Raw genomic sequence first — 24,560 nt, 5'->3', positions numbered from 1 at the left:
AAATTTTCAGTTACCTACTGTTTATTATTATAAGCTTGCTTCATGAAAAGGATCTAGGTTTTTTCTGCGTCTTTAACCGTGGATAAGATATTGCTTACATTTTAAATTAAACCCTAAAGGCGTGTTTGTTCTGATGACTGATCGTTTTGGTCAATATTTGATTCATATTTTACCTACGTACTAGGATTTTTTTTCAAAGTAAGCCGGATGTTAAAAGTATCCTACTAAAGTGTTAAATAACAAAAAAAACGATATAATATTTAACCTAATGTGCATATGGATCATCAGATCATGGGTTCGATTTCTCTCTGAGCTTTTGAGCTTTTCTTTTTTAAAAAAAAAAAATCAGTTTCAGGCTGGAATTGAGAAATTGGTTAACGTTCAGACAGGACAACTTCAGTAGAGTCAAGTGGTAGTAGGAGAGTAAAATGTTACAGATAAATTTAAAATTATATTAGGTAGCTATTTTAAATTGTTTGGTTATAATAATACTGACGCAATATTAACGCTAACAATATAAACATAACAAATAAATGTTTATACTTCTCCGTGTTTTCTAAACTTCTTACGTATATTTGTATTGTTTGTGGTTAAACAAGCAAATATATCGGTCATCTTATACAGGTGATTTGTTGTGGTAGCAGATCAAACAACATCCACGCACTAACAAAACTTGTTTTAAAAATTGAAAGAAAAAAAAAAGGGAAACGGACTATAATCAATGTATGATATAAAAACAACAGTGAACAGGATAAAAGAGCAAAATGTTTTTTGCAAAATGTCAATTTCTAAAATGCAAAAAAAAAACATAAAACGATCATGACGAAAATTGTTCCTTAACATCGAACTAACTAATAATCCACTTCAAGTTATCTTGCGATAAAAAATATATCTTGCGATAATATATAAATATCTCAGCCGCTTTAAGAAGGATAAACTAACATTTAAGACATGATTGCATTCATTGTTATTAATTAATCCATTTTGTTTCGAAAGTGGGTTTCACAACGTAGGCAAAACAAGCCGTGGGTTCAGGCTAGTGAAATGTTATAAGTATTTACGCTCAAACATAGTCCTACTTGAAACACTACATGAAGTAATTCCAGCTGAAACTCAACAAGTGTACATACCGGTTGTAATTGCGCTTATGTAACAGTGTTGACATCGAACGTAAATCGTATTGACATCGATTCCAGTGTATTCATTGTAATACCGTTTCGTTTTGTGATGGGTTAATCTGTATATAAACTAAAATTATAGAAAGTAATAGTTTTTGTATGTAATTTTACTTATTATAAATATATTTTTTTCCTAATATGTAAATAATATCAGTAGTACTTAACTCTGACAACATAATGACGTTGAATGAATGAGTTTCACTAGTTTTCTTTTTCAGTACTATGGAAAACACTTTCTTAAATTATTTTTCTTTTACATTTTCCATTAACCTAAACGTTATATTATATTATAGGTATCTAGTATATATTTAGATTTAGACCTATTGGATATAGTTAAAGGATTTAACAATATTTTTAATAAATTAAAAGTTTCCGACAGCTTTTTACATGAATATACTAATAACTAAGAAATATTGCAACTTCGTTAAAGCTTACATCGTGATCATTAGATCGAGAGATATCTAATAAGCTAATAAATATAATATGATCATCATTATTAACGTAAGCATCTAATAACAATAAAAGTGGTCCAAGAACGTTGCCCTGCGGCGGTCATTACATTCGCGTGGGCAACGCTTAACAGACATACCGAAAAAGGTATCCGATGACTGTGCTTGATCTAAAGCTGCAACTTCACAAACACCTCTGTATTATTTTCGAGATGATATCATGTTGTAAAATGATATTTAGCCCAGTGAACTACAACGATTGTATCAGCACTAACGTTATAATGTTCTACGTATATATAGACACGCCATATGGTCCAATGATGTACAAACATAAAACTATTTTGTATCTCCGAATATCGTTCATGTTTACCATTACAAGTATCTTCAAAATATATGTAGGTAATGTAATGTTAATGTTCATTGTATTGTACTGTATTCAGCTTATTATGTCTTTTAAATCGTAATAAAAAAATAAAACACTTGATTGATTGTAAAACGAATACAAGCAAAAGGGACAGCACTCAATTATTTTTTTCTTTTTAAGTTCAGAACAGATGTGATTCGGCATTGACCTGACCATTGATGGAAGATCCATTTGCGGTGATCTTGCGAAAGCTTTAACCGAGTCTGATAAAACCAATTGGTTGTGTCGATCCGTAGATACTAATTTATTATTGAATTTATTTCAGAACCTTGTCAACTGGCATTTAATTTCAGATTAGATTTATAATTAGTTTTTTTAATAAGATTATAAAGTTAATACGATTAAAGGTGACGTGATGAATGATCCAAGTTTAATTTGGCTGGTTTTATTCTTAAATTTCTATCATTGAGATCACAAATCAAATCTTTAATCTAGCGGACGCCCGCGACTTCGTCCGCGTGGAATTTAGTTTTTTACAAATTCCTCGGGAACCATGGATTTTTCCGGGATAAAAAGCATATGTGTTAATCCAGGCCATAATATATCTCAATACCAAATTATAGCTAATTCGGTTCAGTAGTCAGGGCGTGAAAGAGTAACAAACATTCATATCCAAACCATGGGAAACCATGAATTTTACCGGGATAAAAAGTAGCCTATGTGTCCAGAGTAAAATCTATTTCCATATCAAATTCCAGCTAAATCGCTGCAGTAGTAGCGGTGTTAAAGAGTAACAAACATCCAAACATCCATACAAACTTTCGCGTTTATAATATTAGTAGGAAAAAACTTAAATGAGTAAAACGCGAAGCATATAATAAACAGTTAACAAGATAAACAAATTTGGAGATAAAACAAAAAAGGAAGAAACTAAAAATGTCCTATTTTAAGAGTACAAACTCTGCAGGTACAAAGCTACAGTACAGTATTTAGTGACAAACGAAATAATTTATTGTAATAGAGAATCACTGCCAGATATTATTATAATTTATCTGTAGTAAGTAGATACAATTTTTAAATACAAATATTATAGTACAAAATTACACAATAGCTTTTAATATAATCACAACCAATAAAACAATATGTCTGCCTTATTATCATTAAGTTCGCATTTGTTTACCAAAAACGGATTTCTAACAGGTTTTTTCGTAACAGCGTAGGCAGAGTTAATTTAAACAAGGATTGGATTGATTACAGTTTCTGTTTTAGAGTCCCGTAGTTCATAATATGGATCTTTTAAAATTTATGAGTTCGTTCCTCTTTCTGTCCTTTCTAAAGCCAAAACGCCAAATTTGAACTTCGATCAAATCCAAACTTGGCAAATTGGTAATTGGTCTCGTCTTGGATTGTTCTTGTTACAGAAAAACCTGCCCGTGTAGCCAAGTGTACGCCGATTCCCTTTCTACAATCGCAAACGCTTCGAAAACTAGAAAAATGTATGGGAATGACAGATCACGTGACTTGTCGACAGCAAATGTCGTTTCTCTAGTTGTCAAAGCGTTTGCGATTGTAGAAAGAGAATCGACGTGCCACTTGCCTACAGAGGGGCTGTAAAGAAATCGTAATGAGATCACCAATTACTATGTTCATAATTTTATGAATGAAAATAAAGTCTTATAAACTTAGTCTTTAAAAAAGTTTATATTCATGATGATGTTAAAACTTAATTATAGATCACGGAGTGCCGAGGTGAGATGGTAATCAACAATTTTAAACCACATAAAATTTACAATAACCATCAATTAAACATTACAACAACAGAACACCATTTATACCGGAACTAAAACCCATCTTGTAAGTTAAAATAAATATAGGTTGAGTAATACACTTTATTACATTGTAAGTTTTATAAGTAAATAAGTATCTACTAATGACAACGACTTGAGAATATGATTGATATTACCTATCTTGATTTTTTTTTTGCTAATCAATATCTAATTAGTTGATTTTTTTGTCCCTTTAACCAAATCGTATAAGTTGCCTACATAAAGTAGGTATGTATGTCGCTAATTGTTGTTTCATTATTAGTATGAGTTTATGTGTATCATGTAACTATATTTTTCTGTCTTGTAGGTTCGTAAACGCAAGGATAAAATAAACGCAAAGACTGAACGGATGTTCGTACGTTTTTCAATTGATTTATGTGGCAGGTTTATTTATATATTTTGACTAGATTTTGTGTAAACTGATTGAAATATGACACAATAATTATTAAAAGTGTCAGGAAAAAATCAAGCCTTTATAGAAAACGCTGCCTGACCCACCCTAGTCACCCTTTTATCGATTCACAAAAAAATTGTGATAGCGTATATCTATATTTTAAGGATAACTTTCAATGCCCATTTTCTTCTTAAAATTAATTACGTACAATGACAGCTTACATCGATTTTCACGCAGGCGGAGTCGCGGGTGTTCGTCGTGTTAGATAATTTACTGAATGTTACAAAAACACCGTCTACAACACACCTATTGTTACACGTCCCACATAAAGAATTCTTCACATTGACCTTGTCTAACTGACAACTTGTGCCGATCACGGTCCAATATTCAGACAATGATATTTATGTATTGTAACAGAGCAAGTGTCACGTAACAAAATGTAATTAATATCTAGATAGTGATTAAAATACTTACATTTACTATATTAAAAGAACGGTATTCTATATAGAAGAAACGTTCTGCTTTATTGTGTGTTTATTGGACGTAGCGGACTACGCATTTTAAACTCAGGTATCTATATATTTTTATTATGGTATTTTTAAAGCCTCCAAATATTTGCGCAATGAAAATAAAATTTCATACCGTAAACAAAACCTTTTGCTTTATAAAATTTAGGTACTTAATTTTTTTTTATAATAATGTACAAACAACAAACAAAAAAATTTACATTCCAAAAACATTATATGATTAACATTATTACGTAATATCGTTTGTATATGTTTATTTAAATAACGTTTTATGTAAATTTAAATGCATCGATTTTGGTATCCATTCGGTTCGTTATAAATAATTTAGCAACAGGTATGATTAAGAGAATATCCGCATTATCGTCCGCGTAATTAAATGCGATATCGACTGATGATATCCCTACCTTAAATAAACCAACATCAAATGTCAATAAAATTAAGTCTGTATAAATCCAAGTTAAACTAAATTCACATGTAAAAATTGCATGAAAATCTGTTTCTCAGATGCCGATCAACATATAATTCAGATTCGTTATAAATAGATCTAATTTGGATAGATCGGAAAAAAGCATGAACCAATTATTAGTTCTAATCTATCTGCCAAAAACCCACATCAGTGCAGCTATTTAGGTGTGCAAGAAGTTCAAATATAGTGTATAAATTATATAACAAAAGTTTCAAATATCTGAAAACCGTTAGTTTCTTTCTTGAAGGTTTTAGAATAACTTGCTTGATTTCGCATACAAATTATAAATCTTTTCAATACAGTAAATGTATCATCTAAATACGCCGTGACCGGAAGCAGTCAAGGCAGACCGCTAACAGCCGCGTGTTCTTATTTTAACCACCGGAAGTTGTTATGTAAATGTAAATAAAGAAGCATCTGACTTGTTGACCAACTTATGACGCGACATTACATTTGGACCATTGATGTAGAAAGAGTTGCTCAATTTTGTGATGAACCCAACCATGATTGAATTTTAACAATGTTTTTATAGACAATTAAAATTACTGATTCCTGGTGCCAAAGTACTCATAAAAGCTAACTTGATTAGATCTTTTTATTTAAATTGCGAAGCTTAAGTGGCAATATGAGGAATTATATTCTTCAGTCAGTCACTTAGCTTCGCAGCAACCCTTCGAAAAACACTATTTAATTTGAAGCTTCAAGGGTCTCTAGCGAAAGGTTGCCATGAATCCAATTGTCTGGCGAATGGGGATATCATTTCTCATATAAATATTTTATACTTAGGTGGTTGAGGATCTGGAATCTGGATGCTTGAAACCTGCTATCTACCAAAACCACTACGGTCCAGACTTCACAGTTGGTTACGGTACTCATCTATAGTAGGAGCCGACAGACTCAGCTTTTAGAAAATTACGAAGGTCTAGCTGACGCTGGCTCTCCGTCTACTAGGTTTTACGTGTTAAAAGTTGCAACCGTATAGCAAGCAATAGTAAACCTTGGCAAAAGTCTAATAGGAAACAATGAAGATCGGTTCCAAAATGTGTTAATTTTGATTCCGTGTGTTAATTCACAGATCTAATCTAATGTGCATATACGAAGCCAAATCATTCCAATTATCGTGCGAAGTCATCTCTATGTATATTATTTATTTTGACTAGAACCGACATTGTCTGTACGTCTATATTTGTTCACTGTAAATACAGAACCAGAACTAGACTTGAAGTATAGAGAACTATAACTAATATAATTGTTATTATACTTGTCTAGTGTATTTGATTGTTACATTTTAACGCTTAAACCTCGGGATTTTTTTTAATCTCCTCCAGAAACCTGACTTCTTAGGGGTGAATCAGGTTAACTGGCACTACCACTAAAGCTCTCTCCAAAACCTCTGTGCATATTGCGTTCCCTCCCTCCCTTCGGGGCCTAATGATAGACTCCGGGATCTCCAAAGAACGCACCGGTGCTTCCCATGCACTTCGCCTAGTGTGTTGCTAACATGCGAGAAATCTATTTCTAACAGACAAATAGACAAACCAATAGCGGCGCAACGGTTGGTACGAAACAGATGGAACTGGGACAACTGCGACGCCATTGGACGAAATTTTGTCTATATTTCTCTTCACTGGCCGGATGTTAACAACTCTGGGCTCATTTGTTTTCTATGTGCTCCATACGAGACCACTACGGCAACACAGAAGCATCGCCTGATGAGACCCAGGCTTAAAGGGCCATTGAGGAAGCAATCACCTTGGCCTGAGTGTATCAGTCCGGACGCCCCCAAGGTCGTGAGTTAGAAAACCCACGTCTGGGTGACGTCAGATATCGGGGACCTCGTCTTCGCCGGCGAAGACGCTAGCTTGTGTTTGTGTTGCCTGGGCTGGTCTGGTCTCAAAAATTATACAGAAATGTTTGGGTTTGTCAAAGGATGGTAAGATTAGACTACTTACCACCCCTAACGCAATACCCTGAGTGAGCTTTGTGCTCTTCTCGAAACAAGGTGTGTTTTTCAAGCCTTGTAACTAGATTCCAAGTTTCGACTTTGCTTATCGCCACAACAACATAGCCTGAAAGTGCTTGTAAACTTAGCCATAAATTTTGTTGTAAAAATAATATCCAATAGTTTGAGCGACACCCCCTTAAGAATCATAGACAATATTTTGCTCGACGTTATTTAAACAGTAGGTAGCGAGGAAGTTTGCAATCAATAACGATATTGTGTTGTGAATTAGTACCTACTGCTTATGTAAGCGTTCGGCTACCGTTTGTCGTAATGACCTTCTGTCTGTCGGTGTCGGGTGAATGACGTATCTCTGGTTATTTGTTCTTGAATCAGATCGTTTGTTAAAAAGTTGATTCTATTTTTAATCATCCGCTCTCTAAAGGGTTCGGTAGGAATTCTACTATCCTACTAATATTATAAACGCGAAAGTTTGTATGGATTTTTGGATGTATGTTTGGATGTTTGTTACTCTTTAACGCCGCTACTACTGAAACGATTTGGCTAATATTTAAAATGGAAATGGATTTTACTCTGGATTAACCCATAGGCTACTTTTTATCCCGAAAAAATCCTTCTTTCCCGAGATTTGCGAAACTCTCTTTTGTTACTCTTTCACGTCTCGACTACTTAACCGAATTAGCTAAAATTTGGTATTGAGATATATTATAGCATGGATTAACAAATAGGCTACTTTTATCCCGGAAAAATCCATGGTTCCCGAGGAATATGTGAAAAACTAAATTCGACGCGGACGAAGTCGCGGGCGTCTGCTAGTTTCTAATAATACGTTTAACGCCTGTACTAGCTACCCACTCTGTTAGTTGTCATGATTTTGTCATTGTTCCTGGTTGTTCAAGAAAGATTACCTTGAAATCATCTATGAATTCCGGATTAAAAGTAAAATGTAGAGACAATTTTCTGTCTAACTTAAAAATATAGGCTTTAATTTGCTCAGTTGCATGTTGTTACTATACATACTTATACAAATCAAGATCAAATCACCTATCAAGCTGTTATAAAAAATACAATAGAATTGCATTCAATGAGTCATCTGTATTCTTCACAGAACTTGACAAAAAATGCATAGACAATTTTGCGTTACAGTAGAAGAAATACACCTATGTATTTGGCAATATGATAGACTAGCCAACGCCCTGCGGTCTCACCTGCATAGTTCCCGTTCCCGTGAGAATACGGGGCTAAAATATAGCCTATGTTACTAACAAATAACGTGGCTTTCTAGTGGTAAAAGAATTTTCTAAATCGGTTCAGTAGATCCAGAGATTACCCCTATACAATACCACAAACTTTACCTGTTTTTAATATTAGTAAACCTAGATGGTTATAAGTATGTAATAGGTTATTTAGTCACAGTGAGTCAAGTACTTTTCTATTGACACAAATGTATATAAATACCATGACTAAAACAAGGTTGTTCTCAACAAGAATTCACAATATGACCTCTAAGTGAAATAATGAGTTGTGCGTGAAATTGCAAAATAAATTGGCGACTTTCAAATCAATAAATAATTTATTTTGTTTATTTAAGAATTTAACTATCGTGAGTGTTTATTATTTTACAGCGTTATTTGAACTGGTAAGGCCGTAGTTTGCGTGTGGTCACTGACAAGCTGTTGGTACTATGATGGTAGGTTTCGGTCTTGGCTGGTTACCACTCATCTGGCAAAGACGTACCGCCAAGTGATTTAGCGCTCCGGTGTGATATATGAAGTCGTCAGACATAATGCGTTGGATAAATTTGTGTAGCTTGGCAAATTCGTTCGTAACACTCCCTCTGCCCCGCGCGTTCGACTTCACACCCGCGCAGTCCTTCCCCCCTGTCGCCCGCGTGTCATGGGAGTGTCATCAACGAACTTGCCAAGCTATAGCTAGGTATATTCTCTATCTAGAAGTAGAGATAGAGAATATCTAGCTATATTCTCTATCACCTCAGCCCATTTTCCTCCTAGGCCGCATCGCTTAACATCAGATGCGATCCCAATCAAGGACTAGCTTGTCACTGACCATAAAAATCTGAATATTGGACTCGACCCTGTCAGCAGTTACCAATGACTCTACCACGCTTGAAACATTACATCCCTAATAATATTATAAATGCGATAATATTATAACTCTGTCTGTCTGTCTGTCTGTTACGCCTTCCCGCTTAAACCTCTCAACTGATTTTGATGAAATTTGGCACAGACAATCTTTAGACCCTGAGAAAGGACATAGGCTACCTTTTATTGCGAAAAGAAGGGATGAAGAGGTTGAAAGTTTGTATGGATAAAACCTTAAAACTTTATATTTAAGCACTTGATAAGACATAATTAAACATTTGTTTTAGCGTTTTTGAAATTTCGACCTGTGAGGGGATGAAATGGGGGTTGAAAGTTTATATCGATTTTCACGCGGACGAAGTCGCGGGCGTTCGCTAGTATAACTAATAAAGGATACCTGTAACATATCTTTTTTTAATTTTAGAGTTCCGAACATACGTACAAAACCGGAACCCTTATTTGTAAAGCTGTTTTTGCACGACGATGAGATGATCAAAACAATACCTGAATATTAAAGCATTGATCACGGTTTATAGCTTCGAGTACCTACCAAATTATCGTTTACAGTATTTTGAGCGGGGTGAATTGCAAAAAAAATAAATCATTTGCCAAAAATAGGAAATAAAACAACAACACGTGTGGAATTTTATGACGAAAAAAGCCAAGTTAATACGTAATTTAAATGCATTAAATTAATGAAATACATTAAACTCCCGCAGAATCGGTGATTAACTTCGATCCCTTCGTTATTCAATGCAGATTTATTGACGCCATTTTCCAAAATTACTTGAAATACGTTTAGGAGCTTGATACGGTCAGTTATAAATTACGGAAGCGATATTAAGCTCTGAATATTATGTATAGTATATATTTTTTTTTAAATGCGCTTATTAACATGTTATATTTTAAAAGCATATAGGTAGAAAGTTTTTTATATTAATAAATTAAAATATAAGTCTTAAAAAATATAAGCATTTTTGAACAAATCTTTAATCATGAATACATACTAAAGATTGTTTTTTTATATCTTCAACACCTTATAAAAGTCAGTATTAAATGCCTTACAGCCTCACTTTTGTATTATTGCAATTTCATGTTATATTTCGTTGATGGTAACCAGTTCTCATTTCGATCAGAAAATAAATTTGAAGGTAAATGCCCTCCTAACACTCTCTTAATGTCCATAACATAACCTTGAAACCAAAATAAGTAATAAGAAATGGTGTGATAATTGGGTGTTTATAGAGCTTGATTTTCGTGAGATGAGAGCATTATTAAGCTTAACATATAAACAGCTTTATGTTTTTCGAGAAACGAGGTTGTAACAGCACCAACTTCCCAACTCAGGGCTGCTATTGAGAATTTCTTTGAAGAAAGGGAACCTCAAATTCCATAGCCAGACCGAGGTTGAAGAAATGGAAGCTCAAATTCCATAGCCCGACCCAGGATTCGAACCCGGACCTCACGATCCGAAGTCATATAGACTAACTGGACCAACGGGGCAGTTGTCACTTGGTTATTCTAACGACTTGCAATTCTACTGCGATTAAGTGTATCTACGGATTAGGAAATATTATTTTCTCGGAAGAATTACATATAATTAATTTACTTATTTTAGGACAATGATTTTAGAAGAAATAGAAGGTAGATAGGTTATACGCGGGCCGCAAGTGGCACGTTAAAACTATGCTAATTAGCAAACCTGAGCTCAGTCGCTGCACTGTCATCGCGCCGTTGACAACGCCGGTGAAATATTTTTTTTTGTGCTAGTTGTAAACATCGAATGTGGTTTATGTAACCAATCGACCTCTTTTTTCGTCTAACTTCATTGTTTGAGGAAAACATGAATTAAACTAAGTACCTATAACAACTACAGGTGTACTTTGTTAATATTTTGATAATAATGAATTACTTAACAGTTCTAAAAGCGGGTAGTTATAATTTTTTCCAAGTGACCTCTATGACGAGTCAATGGTGATCAATTATTCTACGCGCATATGGACACATAGGCAAAACTTCATTTAATTCAGTGTTTTATACATTTACCGTGTACATCTATTTAAAGCAGGTTATTCATTTTACTCAGAAAGTCGTACGCTATGAAGAAATTAAAGCAGTTCCAGAGTCTCTATAACATGAATATTTTGTTTTTAATTTCAATAAAAGCAGTACTATACCGTAAAATAGCGTTGTGTGAGCCATAAATATATGTCAATAGCTAAATAACTCGTCTTTACTGTTAAGGAATCCAGTTTTCGACAAACGGCGTAAATTGACCGTAACTTCACGTAAATAAACACACAAATATTAGAAATAAACGGTTTTGTTTGCGATGTACGTTAGATAGGTTATACGCGGGCCGCAAGTGGCACGTTAAAACTATGCTAATTAGCAAACCTGAGCTCAGTCGCTGCACTGTCATCGCGCCGTTGACAACGCCGGTGAAATATTTTTTTTTGTGCTAGTTGTAAACATCGAATGTGGTTTATGTAACCAATCGACCTCTTTTTTCGTCTAACTTCATTGTTTGAGGAAAACATGAATTAAACTAAGTACCTATAACAACTACAGGTGTACTTTGTTAATATTTTGATAATAATGAATTACTTAACAGTTCTAAAAGCGGGTAGTTATAATTTTTTCCAAGTGACCTCTATGACGAGTCAATGGTGATCAATTATTCTACGCGCATATGGACACATAGGCAAAACTTCATTTAATTCAGTGTTTTATACATTTACCGTGTACATCTATTTAAAGCAGGTTATTCATTTTACTCAGAAAGTCGTACGCTATGAAGAAATTAAAGCAGTTCCAGAGTCTCTATAACATGAATATTTTGTTTTTAATTTCAATAAAAGCAGTACTATACCGTAAAATAGCGTTGTGTGAGCCATAAATATATGTCAATAGCTAAATAACTCGTCTTTACTGTTAAGGAATCCAGTTTTCGACAAACGGCGTAAATTGACCGTAACTTCACGTAAATAAACACACAAATATTAGAAATAAACGGTTTTGTTTGCGATGTACGTACATAATATACATCAAAGACCTGTTTATATTTTTCTTGTATCTTTTTGTTAAAATCTGAAGATCTTATCATCTATAATAGATCTCTAGTTTATATATCTAGGTACACTAATACTATAAAGAGTCAACGTTTGTGGTACTGTAAGGTAATCTGGAACTACTGAACCGATTTTAAAAATTCTTTTACCACTAGAAAGCCACGTTATTTGTGAGTGTCATAAGCTGTATTTTATACTATTATTCTTACGAGAACAGGAGCTATGGGGGTGAAACCGCAGGGCGTCGGCTATTCTTTAAAAATCCATGTATACAGAGGCGTCTTTACCTTTAGTGCAAGGGGTGCGTTGCACCTGGGCGCCGCGATCTCAAGAGCGCCCGAGCGCCACTCCGGCTAACATATCTACATAGCATAGCATCTAGAGCCCTTCTTAAATAAACGTGTCTAGTTTTAGCAAATAGAGGCAAATAGGTAACTACTTACAGGGTATTTTGTTTGCTACATAGACAGTTTGTGGTAACTTGAAGTGCTGTTTGTACATATTCCATTTTAACAGTGCTCTCAGCACGGTACTAGAGGGCGCTAGAATGTTGATTGCACCCGGGCGCTACGTGAGCTAGAGACGCCTCTGCATGCATATTCATTGTACTGTATCTAGATATATGTGAAACCGGAGTTAGTATCTGTATGAATTGCTGAATATGAATTTCCTTTTCTTTGGGACGACTTACATTCATCTGAATTTTATTCTATCCTTCGTCGGTACCTATGCATGTTTAAATTGTGTATGTAATGCCTTATTATCACTTCATCTGCAGACGTTATTTGTATAACAGTTTTTATGTATTAAAGAGTATTGACTCGTGACTAAAGTGCGTAGGCCAAGCTGATTTTTGCACCTCGAATAACTGTAACAATCGACAAACGCATCGTAGGCTTCTAAATATAATATTTATTTTCCTCAATATTTCCTTAGCTGTTATAACGGATTAAAATAAACTCACTGTTATATTTTCGCAGGCGTTTTCATCTTCAAGTGACTAAGTAAGCTTTAAAGTTAACAATACAACAAATAATAATGAAATGAAAATATACTTTATTGTACACAACAAAGAAACATACAATACAATAAATCGAAAAAAAATACTAAAAAAAATGCACAATAGGCGACCATATCGCTAACATAATTACATCGTTATCAACCCATATTCGGCTTACTACTGAGCTCGAGTCTCCTCTCAGAATGAAAGAGGTTAGGCCAATAGTCCACCAATTGGCCCAATGCGGATTGGCAGACTTCATACACGCAGAGAATTCAGAAAATTCTCTGGTGTGCAGGTTTCCTCACGATGTTTTCCTTCAGCGTTCGGGACACGTGATATTTTTTTTTAATGCACACAACTGAAAAGTTGGCGGTGCATGCCCCGGATCGGATTCGAACCCACACCCTCCGGAATCGGAGACAGAGATTATATCTACTAGGCTATCACGGCACGGCAGTGCAATACAACAAATAATACTTACATGTCCAATGAAATAATTATTTGCTTGCTAAATAATTATTATGTTGAAAACGCAATTTAACTCATGTGTACGTTATCAGATTAACGGTTAATGTACTATGGTTTTTAACACGCATCCGGAATCGTGTCGTGGTAAGGATTCAAGCGGCGTATACTTAAGAAGCTTTTATTAAAGATAACACTCGAAATTTGTTTACTTATCTTGCATCTTAAGTATTTACGCGTTGAAAATAAATAAGTGGTACGAAATATGACTTAGTTATAGTAAGTGAAGTCTTTTATGATTATGATACAATCCTGCAAAACTAATTTGAAGATTTCTCCAGCGCAGTTGGTAATATAGTTTTCAATACATAGTATAATGTTTGCGTACTCTCTGACGCATATGTAAGAGCCACACAGCGGGCGATGGAACGAGCAATGTTAGGAGTATCTCGGCGTGATCGAATCAGAAATGAGGAGATCCGCAGAAGAACCAAAGTCACCGACATAGCTCAACGAGTTGCGAAGCTGAAGTGGCAATGGGCGGGGCACATAGTTCGAAGAGCCGATGGTCGTTGGGGTCCCAAAGTACTGGAATGACGACCCCGCACTAGTAAGCGCAGTGTTGGCCGACCCCCCACCAGGTGGACTGACGACATCAAGCGAGTCGCAGGGATTCGCTGAATGCAGGTGGCTCACTATCGTGATGTTTGGAAGTCCCTACAAAAGGCCTATGTCCTGCAGTGGACGTCCATCGGCTGATATGATGATGATGAAGATGATGACTCTCTTACGATCAGTTGATCTCTCGGTACATTACTTCCTCTAGGTTGAACCCTGTATCTACTTAGTTACACGCACTACTGTAGCACCCAACTGCAACTGCCCCCCTCTTGTCCGAGGCTTGTATTTATAGACTAATCTATTGTATTGACAGCCTAGGCTGTTAACATATCCCAGCAAGTCAATTTTGAATTTGATATTTTCGAAATTGGCTTAGATCTGGTCTGATGGTATTGATCAACCGTGGCCCGTGGCTAGTAAAGACGTACTGCCAAGCGATTTAGCGATGTAGCCGCGTAAAACTGATAGAGATATAGATACCTCCGAGTAGAATAAACCTATTTCGCATCACCACATCGTCACTTGAAATCAGCTAGGCTATTCTCTAACGATATTTTTATAACTCGCATGTACCAGTTTCGAATTCACCTATATCTCTCTCTGTTTAACACACACTATAAAATGAGAAAGATAGCAGTGAATTCGAATCTCGCACTTGCGAGTTATACAAAACATCGTTAAAGAATAGCCGTGCTGGTGAAATAGCAGGCTAACTTGTCATTAAAAAACTTTCTTAGTATTTATTTTATTTTTTACAAGTTAGTCTTTGACTACAATATCACCTGATGGTAAGTGATGATGCAATCTAAGATGCAAGCGGGCTAATTTGTTAGAAGTTGGTTGAAAATACACACCCCTTTCAGTTTCTACACTACATCGTATCGGAACGCTATTTCGCTTGGCGGTACGTCTTTGCCGGTAACGTGGTAACTATCCACAGCCGAAGCCTCCCACCAGATAGAGCAGGACCAATTAAGAAAACTACAATCGGCTCAGTCGAGTATCAAACCCAGGACCTCCGTCTAGTAAATCCACTGTGCATACCACTGCTATTTTTTGGAGTATTCGATTCGATAACTGTCAAATAGTACCTACTCTAACTATTTCCGAAGAACACAAGACTACACTTTTTTACTTTATTTATAGTAAAACTTGTTAAAGTCAAGGTAAATTCATTTCAATTAGGCTTAGTTTACATGCACTTTCGGAACGTCGGGTATTATCACCATTACCTAATAATATTATTAGATGATAATAATAAATGGTCGAAACTTAAAATTAAAGTTACGAGGGTTCCAAATTCAATTCGAATGTACAAAATTCTTTCAAATTATGAATAACATCGAGTCACGTCAACCGTACGGATAACAAATAATCTAAACTCAACACGCATCTCCAAAATCCCCATAAAACGAAGCAACATTGAGATTCAGTCAAAACATCACAAAAGTTGTTTTCGCCGAATGAGGCTAAAAATAAGCATGATCGCTACATTGACGTGACGACATAGCGTATACAAATCTCTACGTAAGTAACGTATTTATAGCTTTACACTTACTAAAGATTGTCTTTAAGATGATCATTTCTTTGCTTGTATTTTTTCTGAGTGATTAATTTGAATATCTTTAGTTCACATCAGGGACTTAAATATATAGAGTTAAAACAAATAAATACTGCATTGTCAAAATCGTCAGTAACATTTCTCAGCCCGTAGCGTAGTGGTGTTTGTACACCGCCGAGCCTCTTTTAGAACGACCAGCCGCCAGTTCCAGTCTTTCTCATTAATATCTGAGTATGATCATCATAACGTAAAACATTATAACCACTGGGCCAGAAAGTCCAAGCTCTATGCAGAATTTAATGTTGTGTGCACTATACACAGGTAAACAATATGTTACAGTTGAGTTTTATCTGAACTTTAACCCACCTTGTGATTGTAGGAGTATTATAGATTAAGAATTCCGATTCACATGACTGTTAAAGTACCGCCAAGGATTTACCATTACTATGTAGGAACCGATTAAGGGTTAGTAAAGGTTAATTAAACTGCCACAGCCTTGACCTAGCTATAACATCACCATTTTGAACTTCCAACAGTTAAGATCGCAGACTATCAAACAAGCGCTTACTTATCTAGACACTTAATTAAGGAATCAAATATAACTCCTAATATCACTAACTGGAAAAAATTGTAAAGTCCAAAGTATCACTTTCAGCTTAAATGGATAGACTTCATCTATTCACAGCTCTACAAAGTAAAGACAACCGCAGTGGTGTAGTAGAAACATTGGTAGCTGACTACGCTCAGCCTAAAACTTCAACTTAGTATTATATTACTGGTACTACTTTGTTTTACCCCGATTTGTTTTTTTGATATTACATTACTGGTACTAGTTACCCCTTTCATTCTGAGAGGAGACTCGTGCTCGATAGTGAGCCGGATATGGGTTGATAATAACTAGTTTGTGTCTGTGTATTTTTGGGAGTCTAGCTTTAGATGTAGTGGTAACATAAAGAGATTTGATCGTTTGACAGTAAACAATCGACAGACAATCGACAATTGGTGTAAAAAACTGAAGGAACGTTCTTTGACGAAACGAAAACTAAGTTTATACACTCAAACGCTTGGTCTGTTATATTAATATGTCACTACTTTAAAAGCTAAACGGAATTCGGAAAATATTAACTATAGCAAAATGTTTAATACATTAAACAAACATTACAATACAGTCCGTGATCCTACGAGTACAATAGACTTCAACGCGAGCAAAGCTGCGTAATATTTGAAGTTGTAGTTCTGAATTGAAATTATACTATGATTGGTTCCTAAGTATAAAACTCTTTTAACTCCAAGTAGGTAGTTATAAAAGAACCTATAATTATTATCTGTAAACCTGAAGTATTTTATGGCACTCGTATATCACATATTTTGTATAAGAGCATTCTTGTTAGTAAAAGTGATTTCAATAAAATTCTTCAAAAAAAACAACATAATTGGATGGTTGATGATGGTAATTACAGAGAAGAAGGTGTTATGTTATAGTAAAACTATAAAAATAACACCTTTTTTCATAAAAAAGGATAATATCGACACCGATATTAATTAAACCAGGCCTATTATGATTGGTCGAATATTCATTCACGCACAAAAAAGATATAAGCTTTATTTGTTCAATTCTATAAAAACTCGAAAACATAATCTTTGCATACGAAACCGGATTAAATTGAATAATGACCGTTGACGCAAAAACCGCTGTTTTGACGTCCTGATTAATCATCCTACGAGGCGTCTCTATTTATTATTATCTTTTCTGTGGAGTACTTAATATTTTATTTTTATTTTCCTAATATGACTGTACTACAACTAAAAATTAATTACATCCTCACGATAATGGTTATAGGCATTTTATATCTCAGGGATTACGAGTAAATTAATTTCTCAATATTTTTACAATATTTAAGTTTAAATTTTGTTCATAGTAATATAATAATATATCCTCAAAAAGTAGAACCAATGTAAAATATTAATTGCCAAATACGTGAATTATAGAGAATTACAAATCAAATTAATAATTCCTTTGCTTTTAATATTGTAACTAAACATCTAATTATCCATCCATCTATATGGTAATAACATAGTTTTAGCTGTTTGTAATATTATCATTTTAATAAATTAAATCTTCATGTAATTTTATGTTCTTTAATAATAATTTATGTACATCTCCAATACTTGTTCTCTATTCACTAAAATCTTTTAATTTATTGTAACAATTAACACCGCTACTAAATGATTAACTTTTCTTCTCACAAATGTTAACCTTTGCCTCTTTCCAGGTAAACCGCGTGAGCGGGGCACCTCATCTGACCAGCCACCATCGATACGAAAAGAACCTTTCACACATCTATCCGAACAAGAACTAATAAACGAAGCTAACAAAGTCATTGCACAAGCGAAGAGTGTTACTTGCACATCAAATCATCCACCAGATAAGTTCTATTCCCTGCCACATAGAAGAAAGTTTAGGGAAGACAAACCTATAATTAGTGACGACGGCAGCCTTTTAGAAAACAATAGCAAAACTCCACTCGGACGATCAACAAGTGATGTAAGTCCAAAAAGGAAAAAAGAACGGACTTCACTTTCAACACTTTTTCGAAGAGCAAATCGAACCAAAAGCCCAGATTCACCTGTTGTTGTCACTACTAAACCTGCTGTAATAGTTAAAAGAAGCAAAAGTGACGTAACAGACCTAAAATCAAACACTAATCTAAATAAAAATAAGCCAATTCGTAAAAGATCTGGTAGTGAAACAGAGGAATTTCTTAAATCCTTACGAAATAAGAAAACTCAACTGTCACCTATTATTGAAAGTTCACCTCGTGAAGATTATTTTAAAAAAACTTCACCATTAGACCTCTTACAAAACGAAAAGATTTCTGAGAAAGGTAGCACTAAATCTGAAGACCATCATTCAATAGATAGTAAGAAGGTAAATCCAATTGAAAAACCTCCTCGAGCTAAGCTTCAAGATAAACAGGAACTAAAAACAGAACGTATTAATATTGAAAATAAATCGGAGAAAGAACCGTCTCCACCAATCACCGAAACTCCTAAACGAGTAACCGAAATAAAAAAGACCAATCTCATTAATGAAACAGATTTCACTAAAACGCAAGAATCTCCCAACGAGGTTAAAGACAAAATTAAAGAAAGCATCAGAAAATTAGAAGAAAACGTTTATGGTGAAACTGAAATGAAACATAGCAGTCAACAACCTCCTGAAAAGCCACCATTAACTAGAGGTCACACTGTTGACCAAATTGTGCGAATACTAAAAGAAGACCAACACTCTCCTCCTCCCAAATCTCATTTGATTTCACCATCGAACGGCACTAACATTAATCAACCATTTTCATATACAAAACCGAGTACTAGTCCTGATCCTAATCTATTCGTTAGAGCTAATAGTCCTGATAGAGTACCAAGTCCTATTAACAAAATGACAGCTAAAGGAATAGTATATGCCCAAGTTATTAAAGATAATGGTGATATTCGCCCTCAATTTCCTAAACAAACAATGCACAAAACTTTTTCTCCTTCTAGAGATAAGTACTGCAGTTTATCTGACGAAGACGAAGGTCTTGGCTATGAAGAAAGATATAAATATTCTGCGGAGCGAATAAATGATTACGACCATAAAAACAATGACAGCGGTTTCAATAACAATGGCAGTTTTAATATCAAAGAATCACCCATAAGACCAAGATTTAGAGAATACAAGCTAATGAGTTTTGAGGACTTTGAACCAACTTATGCTAATGGATGTACGGACAAAGAACCTGAATTCCATAAACCCATGCACAGTTATAGGGGTAGAGCTGACGGAATGGATACTAAGAAGAAAACATTTGAATCCGATACAAAATTAAATTTGGATTTTAATGAGCTAAGTCACAGACGAGAGCTTTTAGAATCTCGTTTAAATGCTAGACGACACGAACGTGAAAGAATCAATTTAAACGAACCGATTACCAAATATATTGTTGAAACTGATCCTATATATGAGGCAGAGAAGCGTATGAAGCAAACAGAAAAATATGTGAACGATACTGTAAAATACTATCGCCATACGTTAGAAAGAGATGGATTTGAAAGTACTATAGCAGAAGATTATAAATATGACACCGATAGTCAGAATATTAAATATAATACAGAATCACGATCTTTTCATAAAGTACCTAAAGGTGAAATAGACAGACGTGAATTCATTGATAATTTGGAACCAGCCAGATATAAAGAAGAGAGGAAAGTATTTCCACCTGAACCTGAGTACGAACCACCAAGCCTTGAATCGAATCCTGGAAAGCCTATATCATCTCCAAATGAATACAAAGAAAAGAAGTACAGAGTGAAAAAGCACTTTACGTCTAGTCATGATCTTGTTCAGGGAGGTCAGAAATATAAAATAAAAGATGACTGGTTTGGTAAAAGAAAAGGTCACTACGCTTCAAATCCTGAAATAGCACAAGAGAGAGAGGATGATTATGCTAATCTTGCTTATAAGCCAAAACATGAATCGTATCATAATTCATTACGCCGAGTGAAAAGTAAAGACATCAAGATTCATAACAGCGTACGCCGACACGATTCAGGTGACAGCAGGGACTACTACCGAGAAGAAAAATCGCCACGACGTTTTGATTTTGACAGTCGTTTGGTTGACTCTGGAATAGAAAATGACTTTAGACATAATTCTAATGGAGAAATACATAGGTCTAGGCATAGGCGTCATGAAAGTGATGATGATGCACAAAATACTTCACTATTTTTAGCAAGCGAAAGGCAACATACAGAAGATAACTATCCGAGTGAACAAATTTATGCGAATGGGGAGCATTTGGCAAACTACCGAGGTTACAGGGAAGAAAATAAAAAGGAATTCATTTCAAGAGACAGAAGCGCCGAAGATAGCTCACTGCTAGCGCCTAAACTCCATCGTGATGAGAAAAGCCCGAGCAGACAGGATGAAAAAGTCAGTGCGAAGCCGCCAAAAGCAACTAAAAAGCTTTCTGGACTTGAAAAGGTAACTAATAAGTCAATGTTTTTACAATATAACAAATACAATAAATCTATTCTCTGCTTTATGTCATTATATTCCGTATTCATAGTATACGAGTATAATCGAATTCTGTATTACCTTCATAAACGTTATTTAACTATGTCAACAGATGAAACAGCTGTTCTCTCGTGACTCTTCTAAGAAGAGTAAGAAAGAGAAAGAAGTAGTCCAGCCAAAAACTCGCACTCGGGTGCTCAAGAGCCCTGAACATCTTGCCAAAGACGACCCTGAGTATAGAAGGTAAACCGTAACACTCAACTAAATATTTTATTCATGTAATCTCTTAATCTATAGAAGTACTTTTATTTTTACCGAGCGGACTCTTGTAACTTCGTCCACCTTCAGTGGACGTTAACTAACTACCTCCCTGCAAAATTTCATATTTGTACGTCAAGCGGTTTCGATATTTCGTGTTGAGTGGAGTGTTCGCTTTTATATATACCATATAAACAATTTAATTGTCCATATTTTTTATCTATAGGTACACAGACCCGGAGCCTAGTGACCTAGATGTAAGAAAAAGAGATGACCTTATAGAAGAGAAGAGATACAGACGGTCGAGGGAAGATCTAGATAGATACAGGAGCTCAGATCCTCGAGAAAATATAGAAAGGAGAAGAGAAGAAAAATACAGAGATTCTGATATTGAAGGAAGGTATGATAATATTAGTTCAGTATTTTAGTGAAATTAAGTGTCTAAATAAATAATTAGTACTGTAGTGTACAACACATGACTTTAAGAAATTTATTTCACTTCATGTAATTTCCTTTGGATAATATAGGTACCTACACGAATATCTAAATAAATATAAATCTAAAAGACTAATGAAAAAGCATTTGTCCTGCTACTTGATAAAAAAGCATCTCGAAAAAGTTTTGTTAACTCTAAAATTACCACAAATTATCACCTATTTTATTTGTAGTGTGGATTGTTAGTAATTAGTTTTATAATACTACTTACGGCAATTTGAAACATGAAATATTTGGAATTATGTGTGGACTTTCCAAATTTTTAATTCTTTAACCACTTTGACAGATCTGAAAGAACATCAAAAGAAAACAGACTAGAAACCAGGCGATACAAAGAGCACCGCGAGGAAAAGAGACGTTACAACTCATCAGACAGAGACAGCGATCATCGGCAGTCCGATGTAGAAAGTGATCGACGAAGAACCAGATCTAGCACTGCTGGGGCATTGGATTCGCCTGCACTAGTAAGTCCCTCTTTAATCTACCCTCTGCAAATAATATTAGGGCCTAGAGATATGATTTAGATAGATTTCGATGGTACGAATGTGAGACCAATATGTAGGTAGACACGTACAACGGCCAATCACATGGCCAAGTCCGCACTTGGACAAACGGCCCAGAAGAAAGAAGAAGATGTAGGTAGACAAACGTAGACAATTATATCTCATGACGTTTCCTATGTGTAATACTAAATAGTAGAGATAATAGTACCTATTATAGTAGTAAAAGTAATATTATTATACCAGTCAAAGTAAAGAATAATTCTGAGAATCAAATTAACTGCTTTATTGGTTTATTGATGAGTCGAATCCTTGTGCGGGATATAAACCTGCATCGAAGCCGTCATTGTATTTAACATAATATGATAGTTATCTTTGTCAAAATTTTTCACCCTAAGCTCGCTAGCCCGCAAAGCTGGAAGGTACACCATATCCTGTATCTTTAATGAAGAGAAGACTGGAAATATCGAATATACCAAACATTAATCACTAAATGAAATACTAAATATACAAATGCAAGATGTTAAATATTAATATGTTGTTATAGGAAATAATACCTTGTCTTAACGCGTTGCATATAACAAGCTTTATCAGAACGAGTTGACCTATCCGATTGTCGTAAAGGTCAGCAGGTCACATCGCGCTGAATCATCGCTTTTTCCGACATATGGTCTGCCCTGACTTACTTCCTTGAGCACAATGCTTCATCGTACCACATTTATTTATAGTTCAATTCAATACCATATATTATTGTTATGACTTTCTGTATGTCTATATGTCTTCCTATAAATCTTTTTACATTGATTGAAACATTCTATAAACATAATATGGCCATATCCTTTGTTGAATTCAAGATCAGTTGTCATCAATTAAGTCAAATTTGAACACTCCAAGTTTCCCTAATATTGAACAATTTTATGTATTAACTTAGTCCTATTAAGGTTGCATGTCTTATGGAATGTCCAACGGGTTGTGGTACATTTTATGAGGACCACAATATACTCCATTATTAAATTAAAATTCGTAATTCTGACTAAGACTTTTTTTGTTATTAACTTATTAATAATATTTTAATGGAAGTTCTCGTGTTGAAATTGGCCATTATTTTCTTCTAAGCCAAAACATATAACTTTAATAATCTGTAATTTTAAAATTAAGGCACAAATAGGTTAATACACGCACATATAAGCTTCAAAACTTAAGAGATTGATTGGAAGAAATAAATATTTTTGACATGAGAACATTATTTCAATATGCCTAACTATTACAAAGTTCAGAATAATTTGATTATAATGTTTATTAAAGCATATTAATACAATGTATTGTTTAACATGACAAAGATGGCATAGGAAATCGGATCTACGAGCAAACCAGCAATTTTATGGAAACGATTGCGAAGGCAAAATCTGGTCTTAGAACTAAATCGCTCCATGCTTATAACTTTCAACATATGAGGCAAAGAAGTGAAAGTGACGCAGCAAAGGGACCACTCCCGATCTCTGACTGCGTTTATACCGTATTAGAGAGGAATTTACTCGCGCAACATCCCATTCCAATTTTTTTTTTACTTTTTTGTAAACTATTGCATCAATTTTTGACTGTAATCGCCGTGAGCTGGCATACCTGTCCCACATTGATCATCACGAACTAAACGTTACAACTTTACTGACTTCATAAAGAGGCGCTTTTTAGATAGCCTCGTTTGTCCTCCGTCATTTCACCAATTTTGAACTCTTATGGATTAAATTTTAAAACAGCTTCATTTATTACCATTACTTTACATTGACTAACGTACCAATAATATAATTTTAAGGTTGGCAACACTCTGTTGGTCCGCCATGTTGTGGCGTCTTACCTCTTCCTTGTTAGCTATTTAATGTGTGACATTGTATTTTTCACTAATCTAATTATCTTCAAATAAACAGTGGCCGTACGCATATTAATGGTTCTTTAATTGAAAAGTCCTAACATTGATTAACAAAAACAAATTTTAAAAACACCATTTTTCTGGTTTATATCAGCTCTTTGTAAATCCATAACGTTAGTTATTTATTACGTTATACGTTAATAAATGTTCAGTAACGCTTTTTACTGTTATTCGCCATTTCACTATAAACGTTTTGCCTGGGGTAATAGTGGTTTGCACAGTGCAATGATTACCTTAGGCAAAGTTTTACTTTTACTACAGGCAGGGTATTGAATATTGTGCATAACGATTAGGTCAACAATCGTGAATCTCGTCGTCGTCGTTGTCAAACCAT

General features: G+C 34.8%; 1 protein-coding gene across 1 annotated transcript in view; it reads left to right on the top strand.

Annotated features, from left to right (window-relative positions):
- The window catches only part of LOC112043224 (calponin homology domain-containing protein DDB_G0272472), an 88,010-nt gene that overhangs the window by 48,417 nt on the left and 15,033 nt on the right, over positions 1 to 24,560 (top strand). Inside the window, exons 4-7 of the mRNA XM_024078537.1 lie at positions 18,264 to 21,013; positions 21,159 to 21,289; positions 21,531 to 21,704; positions 22,086 to 22,263. Of these exons, the coding sequence (XP_023934305.1) occupies positions 18,264 to 21,013; positions 21,159 to 21,289; positions 21,531 to 21,704; positions 22,086 to 22,263 (3,233 nt within the window). The remainder of the gene's footprint in view (positions 1 to 18,263; positions 21,014 to 21,158; positions 21,290 to 21,530; positions 21,705 to 22,085; positions 22,264 to 24,560) is intronic.

Source organism: Bicyclus anynana, chromosome 2 (genome assembly GCF_947172395.1).
Source record: "Bicyclus anynana chromosome 2, ilBicAnyn1.1, whole genome shotgun sequence".
Classification (NCBI taxonomy): domain Eukaryota; kingdom Metazoa; phylum Arthropoda; class Insecta; order Lepidoptera; family Nymphalidae; genus Bicyclus; species Bicyclus anynana.
This window is presented reverse-complemented; position numbering and strand designations above follow the sequence as displayed.